This window comes from Erythrolamprus reginae, chromosome 11 (genome assembly GCF_031021105.1).
Source record: "Erythrolamprus reginae isolate rEryReg1 chromosome 11, rEryReg1.hap1, whole genome shotgun sequence".
NCBI lineage: Eukaryota > Metazoa > Chordata > Lepidosauria > Squamata > Dipsadidae > Erythrolamprus > Erythrolamprus reginae.
The window spans coordinates 4,010,797-4,019,152 of record NC_091960.1 but is presented as its reverse complement, the minus strand read 5'-3'; the positions used below and the strand labels follow the sequence as shown (position 1 = coordinate 4,019,152).

The 8,356-nt window shown below is 44.5% G+C and overlaps 1 protein-coding gene across 3 annotated transcripts; it reads left to right on the top strand.

The window, feature by feature from the left end:
* The first annotated feature begins 3,506 nt into the window (after nt 1-3,506).
* BLOC1S3 (biogenesis of lysosomal organelles complex 1 subunit 3) lies at nt 3,507-7,647 on the top strand. Of its 3 annotated transcripts, none has more exons than XM_070764814.1 (2): nt 3,507-3,633; nt 5,243-7,647. In XM_070764814.1, the coding sequence occupies exon 2, from the start codon at nt 5,254-5,256 to the stop codon at nt 5,830-5,832; it is 579 nt and encodes a 192-aa protein (XP_070620915.1). In that variant the 5' UTR covers nt 3,507-3,633; nt 5,243-5,253; the 3' UTR covers nt 5,833-7,647. The 3 variants fall into 3 exon arrangements, with proteins under 3 accessions (XP_070620915.1, XP_070620916.1, XP_070620917.1); XM_070764815.1 differs by lacking the exon at nt 3,507-3,633 and adding an exon at nt 3,830-3,910; XM_070764816.1 differs by lacking the exon at nt 3,507-3,633 and adding an exon at nt 4,013-4,060.
* The last annotated feature ends 709 nt before the right edge of the window (nt 7,648-8,356 follow it).

Below are 8,356 nucleotides of genomic sequence, written 5' to 3'. Positions count from 1 at the left end.
CCTTACTGACCTCTTAGGAATCTGGAGAGGTCAACCGTAGATAATCTAAGGGTAAAGTGTTGGGGGTTTGGGGATGACACTATGGAGTCCGGTAATGAGTTCCACGCTTTGACAACTTGGTTACTGAAGTCATATTTTTTACAGTCAAGTTTAAGATGGGTGGACTTCAATTCCCAGAATTCCCCAGCCAGGGTGTTGTGCCAGGCAGAGAAGTGATGGCAGAAATGTCAATTTCTCCAAATTTTGAGGCTTTAAAAAAAAACACCTGGGGTTTTTCATCCACCGAGTGAAGGAAACTGTTCTGCCAATTGGTACCCATTGCAGGCCACTCTTTTCAGAAGATCTCAATCAGGGTTTCTTAAGTTCCACCATTTTTAAGGTGGGTGGACTCCGAAGTCCACAAGAGCACACAACAGATTTAAAACTTAATATTAACCGCTCCAAACTTGACTGTAAAAAATACATAGAAACATAGAAACATAGAAGTCTGACGGCAGAAAAAGACCTCATGGTCCATCTAGTCTGCCCTTATACTATTTCCTGTATTTTATCTTACAATGGATATATGTTTATTCCAGGCATGTTTAAATTCAGTTACTGTGGATTTACCAACCACGTCTGCTGGAAGTTTGTTCCAAGGATCTACTATTCTTTCAGTGAAATAATATTTCCTCACGTTGCTTTTGATCTTTCCCCCAACTAACTTCAGATTGTGTCCCCTTGTTCTTGTGTTCACTTTCCTATTAAAAACACTTCCCTCCTGAACCTTATTTAACCCTTTGACATATTTAAATGTTTCGATCATATCCCCCCTTTTCCTTCTGTCCTCCAGACTATACAGATTGAGTCCATGAAGTCTTTCCTGATACGTTTTATGCTTAAGACCTTCCACCATTCTTGTAGCCTGTCTTTGGACCCCTTCAATTTTGTCACTATCTTTTTGTAGGTGAGGTCTCCAGAACTGAACACAGTATTACAAATGTGGTCTCACCAGCGCTTTATATAAGGGGATCACAATCTCCCTCTTCCTGCTTGTTATACCTCTAGCTATGCAGCCAAGCATCCTACTTGCTTTTCCTACTGCCCGACCACACTGCTCACCCAGTAACCGAGTTGTCGAAGCGTGGAACTCATTACCGGACTCCATATTGTCATCCCCAAACCCCCAACACTTTACCCTTGGATTATCCATGGTTGACCTCTCCAGATTCCTAAGAGGTCAGTAAGGGGCGAGTACCAGTGCACTAGAGTGCCTTCCGTCCCCTGTCCTATTGCTCTCCTATATCTCCTATTCCTTTCTTCTATTCCTATATCTCTTCTTCTATTCTTTCATTGATATGTTCTATTCCTATAACTTCTCTTCTATTCTTTCTTAGATATATTTTACTATGCGTATCACCTCTATAACCTTCGTGTATTTTACTATGTGTATACCCACGAAAACCCTCATTGTGTATTGGACAAAATAAATAAATAAAATAAAAATAAAAGTCCCAGAATTCTGGGAGAGGTTCAGTCCACCTATCTTAAAGGCAACAGTGGTTGGCAATTGTGGGAGTTGAAGTCCACCCATTTTAATAGACCCCAGCTGGGGAATTCTGGAGCTTCAAGCCCATCCATCTTAAAACACAACACTGTGGAAATCTGGGAGTTGACATCCCCCTGTCTTGAAACAAAGTGGGGATTCTGGGAGTTGAAGTCTTAACACCACTCCCTGCAGTTTCTTAGCTATTATGTATATGTATAGTATGTATACTGCTCAAAAAAAATAAAGGGGACACTCAAAGAACCCATCCTAGATCTGAATGAATGAAATATTCTCCTTGAATACTTCAACAAACTCAAACTCAACCCAGACAAGACGGAGTGGCTGTGGGTTTTGCCTCCCAAGGACAATTCTATCTGTCCGTCCATTACCCTGAGGGGGGAATTATTGACCCCCTCAGAGAGGGTCCGCAACTTGGGCGTCCTCCTCGATCCACAGCTCACATTAGAAAAACACCTTTCAGCTGTGGCGAGGGGGGCGTTTGCCCAGGTTCGCCTGGTGCGCCAGTTGCGGCCCTATTTGGACCGGGACTCACTGCTCACAGTCACTCATGCCCTCATCACCTCGAGGCTCGACTATTGTAACGCTCTCTACATGGGGCTACCTTTGAAAAGTGTTCGGAAACTTCAGATCGTGCAGAATGCAGCTGCGAGAGCAATTATGGGCTTCTCCAAGTATGCCCATATCACTCCAACACTCCGCAGTCTGCATTGGCTGCCGATCAGTTTCCGGTCACAATTCAAAGTGTTGGTTATGACCTATAAAGCCCTTCATGGCACCGGACCAGAATATCTTCGGGACCGCCTCCTGCCGCACGAATCCCAGCGACCGGTTAGGTCCCACAGAGTTGGCCTTCTCCGGGTCCCGCCCACTAAACAATGTCGTCTGGCGGGACCCAGGGGAAGAGCCTTCTCTGTGGGGGCCCCGACCCTCTGGAACCAGCTCCCCCCTGAGATTAGGATTGCCCCCACCCTCCCTGCCTTTCGTAAACTCCTTAAGACCCACCTTTGCCGTCAGGCATGGGGGAACTAAAACACCTCCCCCTTGCCCATGTTGTTTTGTTGATTGATTGACTGTGTGCCTGTTTTTTATATATACTGTTTTTATGAGATTATTAATTTAAATTGTAACTAGATGGGTGGGCATTGGATTTGGTATTATGCACTGTATTGTTTTTTATTATTGTTGTGAGCCGCCCCGAGTTTGCGGAGAGGGGCGGCATATAAATCCAATAAACCTAAACCTAACCTTGTAAAGTTGAATGTGCACAACAGCAGGTGAGATTGATTGTCACTCAGTGTTGCTTCCTAAGTGGACAGTTTGATTTCACAGAAGTTTGATTTACTTGGAGTTCTATTGTGTTGTTTAAGTGTTCCCTTTAATTTTTTTCAGCAGTGTATATATGTATATATATATCTATGTATGTATGCATGTATATGTATCCATAATAATACATACATACATACATACATACATACATACATACATACATAGATACACACAATTATGTATGTATGTATGTATGTATGTATGTATGTATGCATGTATGCATGTATAGGTATGTACGTTTTGGTGTGTTCGGGTCTTTTCCTGTGTAAGAAACACATGCAAAGACACTCGACCCGAACACACCAAAACTTACATATACAGTACTGTACACACACACAAATATTTGCATTTGGAGTTTTGCATTGCAAACACTACTGCGCCTGCGCAATGGGATAGGGACCTTGTGGGATAAGGGGAAGACGACCCCCCCCCCCATCCTCTTGGCAAGTCCCGAACCTCCATAGCTGAACCCAGAGATTCTTGCCCCCCCTCCCCCCCAACGCGCCCGCTAACACACTTTATTTATTTATTGGACATTAGACTTTGACGCATGCGCGGCCCTTTCCATCTACTGTACAGTACACCGGTTTTCTCTCTACAAGACAAGGCTAGTCCCTCCCCATGCGCATGCGCGGCAAAGATCCCCCTCCACACACATTGTAGATGGGTGGATGAATGAGCGAGCCGTGCTACGGTCACGTGATCTGTCCGGTGACCCCGCCCCTCCAAAAGGAAGTGGCTGTTTCCTAGCAGGGAAGGTGAGTGTCGGGATTTTGTGGGGGTTTTTTTGCTCGGCGGGTGAACGGTAAAAAGAGCGATCCGAGTAACCAGGAACAGCTGGAGGAGGAGGCCTTTGCAATGATCCCAGCCAGGGCTGTCCAACGTTTAAAGACTGGTGGACTTCAACTCCCAGAATTCCCCCCGCCAGCTCACTTCCGGCTCCCAGGGAATTCTGGGAGTTGAAGTCCACGGGTCTAAAAAAAATGACAAGCGGGGGACACCGCTGGCCTTAGACTCTTTTGCACTGCAGGCTAGGTAGAGCGGGCTCTCTTTTGCACGTCCTGCAGGGGAGGAGATGGAGAAGTGGGGCAGATGCATAACTGGGGTTAAATGTGTGAAAGGGTCCAGGGAGGGAAGTGTTTTTAATAGGAAAGGGAACCCAAGAACCAGGGGAAACAATCTGAGGTTAGTTGGAGGGGAAATCAGAAGCCACGTGAGAAAATATTATTTGACTGAAAGAGTAGTAGATGCCTGGAACAAACTTCCAGTAGACGTGGTTGGCAAATCCAGTCACTGAATTTAAACATGCCTGGGATAAACATACAGTGGTACCTCTACTTAAGAACGCTTCTGCTTACGAACTTTTCTAGATAAGAACCTGGTGTTCAAGATTTTTTTTGCCTCTTCTCAAGAAACATTTTCCATTTACAAACCCGAGCCTCCGAAACTGTAACCGGAAAAGGCAGGGAGAAGTCTCCGTGGGGCCTCTCTAGGAATCTCCTGGGAGGAAACAGGGCCGGAAAAGGCGAGGAGAAGCCTCCGTGGGGCCTCTCTAGGAATCTCCTGGGAGGAAACAGGGCCGGAAAAGGCGAGGAGAAACCTCCGTGGGGCCTCTCTAGGAATCTCCTGGGAGGAAACAGGGCCGGAAAAGGCGAGGAGAAGCCTCCGTGGGGCCTCTCTAGGAATCTCCTGGGAGGAAACAGGGCCGGAAAAGGCGAGGAGAAGCCTCCGTGGGGCCTCTCTAGGAATCTCCTGGGAGGAAACAGAGCTGGAAAAGGCAGGGAGAAGCCTCTGTGGGGCTTCTCTAGGAATCTCCTGGGAGGAAACAGGGCCGGAAAAGTTGGGGAGAAGCCTCCGTGGGGCCTCTCTAGGAATCTCCTTGGAGGAAACAGGGCCGGAAAAGTTGGGGAGAAGCCTCCGTGGGGCCTCTGTAGGAATCTCCTGGGAGGAAACAGGGCCGGAAAAGTTGGGGAGAAGCCTCCATGGAGCCTCTCTAGGACTCTCCTGGGAGGAAACAGGGCCTCCACCCTCCCTGTGGTTTCCCCAATCGCACACATTATTTGCTTTTACATTTGATTCCTATGGGAAAAATTGCTTCTTCTTACAAACGTTTCTACTTAAGAACCCGGTCACGGAACGAATTAAGTTCCTAAGTCGAGGTACCACTGTATATCCATCTTAAAATAAAACACAGGAAATGGCATAAGGGCAGACTAGATGGACCATGAGGTCTTTTCCTGCCGTCAGTCTTCTATGTTTCTCTGGTACCAATATGTTCTACCTGTGGCTCGTGTACCAAAACAGGAAGACCCCTCCTTGGGGCGATGCCTCTCCAGTTCTGACCTGTGCTTCCTCTCCTCTTTCAAGGTGATCCAGAAATGATCTCTCCAAGGTACAAAACCGTCATCCAGGGGGAAGCCTCCGAGACCGACTCGGAGGAAGAAATCAATTGTCTGGCCTCCACTAGGGCTGCCTTTGGAAACCCTGCTGGCGTTCAAGTCGCTGGGGAAGCCTCCGAAACAGACGAGGAAGATGAAGCCGGAAACCTCGCCGGGTCGAAAGCCAAGGCGAAACCGATCACGCCGGATTTACCGCCCCTGATCGTTTACCGGAACGACAACCCCGAGTCTCCCACCGCGGTCGAAGAGAAGCCCGCCCTCCACATCAAACACCGGAGCCGATATAGCTCCCTCTTGCAGCAGAAGCTGGTGGAGAGCAACGCCCGCTTATACTACGACATCCACAACGCCGTCAGGCAGGTGTACCAAACCGCCACCAAAGAGATTGGAGCCATTACCGGGCAGCTGAGCCATTCCCAGAACGGCATCATCAACGCTTCGCACAACATACGGCTGGTTTTGGATGACCTGCGGTCCGTGGCGGACAAAATAGACATCATTAACAGCTGCAGCTTGTTACCGGATATCCCGATAGAGGTGCCTTCGGCTCACACCTGAGACCGGTGTGCTGCTTCCTTCACACGCCTTGTTCCAGGGAGTGGGGTTGGATGGGACCCTGCTTGTAGACCTCAGGAGAAAACTGAAGGAGACTGAAATATTGGTCCTGTGGAAAAGGGATCTTTGCTGGCTGTTTGGTGCTTAAATCACAGTACGATCGGGCTGCAGCATTGATACACTGCTCAAAAAAAATAAAATTAAAGGGAACACTCCAAGAACACCTCCTAGATCTGAATGAATGAAATATTCTCATTGAATACTTTGTTCTGTGCAAAGTTGAATGAAATTGATTGTCAATCAGTGTTGCTTCCTAAGTGGACAGTTTGATTGCACAAAAGTTTGATTTACTTGGAGTTATATTGTGTTTATTTTTTTAATGAACTTTATTAATTTTCAGTAAAAAAGACATACAAACTTACAAACATTTAAACACCTATTAGGGGTTACAATTACCCCTCTTTTCTTCAAGTCAACTTTTAAGACAGAAAAAAAGGATAAAATCTCAAATCTTTAAATCAAACTAATATTCTAATTGAAAAGAAGAGCTTTGTTTACATATTCTAATAGACATAAAGTTAAATTGATAAAATAGAAAAGCCAACAACACTAAAAACAACAAAAAATATCAATAACATTTGATTATATTCATACCGTCTTCGTTACCTTATTTTCAACTTTATTCTTATCTATCCATGTATAAACTTTATCCCAAATAATATAAAAATCAGATTCTTCTTGATCACTCAGACTTCTAGTCATCTGCATATCTAGTCGTCATATCCATCTCTGCATTGTGCAGAGATGGATATGATGACTAGGAGTGATATTGTGTTTGAGTGTTCCGTTTATTTTATTTTATTTTTGAGCAGTAGAGTGAAGACCGAACCGAACAAAATAAAAAGGCTTCCATTGTTCTGGACAGAAAGGGACGGTGCTATTTCGAGAGATTATATCGTATCCTGGCTAATGTTCCCCGTCGTATCCTAAAATTGTAGACACAAAGTTGGAGGCAATTCCCGAGCGTGTCAATGTAGCATCGCTTTGGACTCGTGGACGTTTGTCCGAAGATGCTGCAAACTGCCTTCATTAATACATGTGGATTATTCACGTGGAAGGATTGTGTGATTTGAGCAGGACTAAGAACAATGAAATAATTGTCGATTTAATTCAGGGCGGGTGGATGAATCAAAGACGTTGTAATCTGTAAATCTAAGTAAAACGTACCAAGCTCAATATTTGTGGAGAGGTGGTGTAGCAGTTGGTATTGTTTGAGTCGTCAATTTCGCATCGGTTCTTGGTGACCTCGTAGATAGACCTTCTTCCATTCTCCGAAGGGGACTTATTCCTTCACATCTTCACACGGTGCCTCTGTTGCTGCTGTCACTCTTTAAATTTGGGGACGGAGATATTATTCTATAGGGTTACTACAAAGAGTACAGCACAATGAATTTTGAAAACCAGCACTGCTGATTCATAAAAACAGAATTCACAAGCCCTGTTTGAAGGGTTTTGGTTCGCCCTCTTGTTGATCTATGATGGGTGGCAACTGGAAACATTAATTGATTGATTGATTTTTAATACATTGATTTTTCCCCCTCCAAGATATGAAATACAAAAGAAAATTAAAATAGTGTGAAATGGGGAGAAGGGAAAAGCAAGAGGAAGAAGTGAAGAGTAAAAGGAAAGAAAAATATTGACTTAACATTTCAGGGCAATAAAATAAGATAATAACATTACAGCCTCGACGTCTGTCTTTTTTACATACTAATATGGACTAGTTATTTGTATAATAAAAATTTTATTTAATGGGCAAAATCCAAAGTCAATGTTTCTTCTTTTTTTTTCATCTCGAGCCCAGAAGAGATTACCAAATTGGACGTGATTGATTGATTGATTATGGGCCATTATGTTAATTCTGGGTTATTATTAAATGAATAGATATTCTGCAGGAATGATCCATCTGGATTCTTCCGTTCTTCCAATGGCAACAGACATTAAATGAATGGTCATAGCTTGAAGACTATATGTAAACACAGAGTCAACTAAGACCCTGGGAAAAGACCATTTTCCCCTGGGGTTTGGAACTAAAGCTTCTATTCTGGCACTTTGGAACATATTTTTACCATCTGACCAATCAGGCATTTACGGTGGGGGTGTCCCTCTGACCTTTCTGCCAATCAGCTTCAAGCTCTGTTGTGAGAATTGGCGCTAGACTTATGGCTGGGGGCCACCACAACATGAGGAACTGTATTAAGGGTCGCAGCATTAAAAAGGTTGAGAACCACCGCTCTAGAGACATTAGTAGCATCAAGTTCAACTTGGCCAATTTTGGAAAGCTAATATAGAGTCAGACTGGGTTAAAAAATGAAATGGGAGACTAACCAGGCTAGGCTAGCATTTTCAAAACTACCCACAAGAGGGCAGTGTTGACCCACTTTGCAACTCTGACCAAGAAAAATACATGGATATTGTCTACAAAGTCAATATCAGAATAGAATAGAATTCTTTATTGGCCAAGTGTGCA

Coding starts and splice junctions, on each gene's coding strand:
- BLOC1S3 (XM_070764814.1), top strand. CDS start 5,254: ATGATCTCTCCAAGGTACAAAACCGTCATCCAGGGGGAAGCCTCCGAG.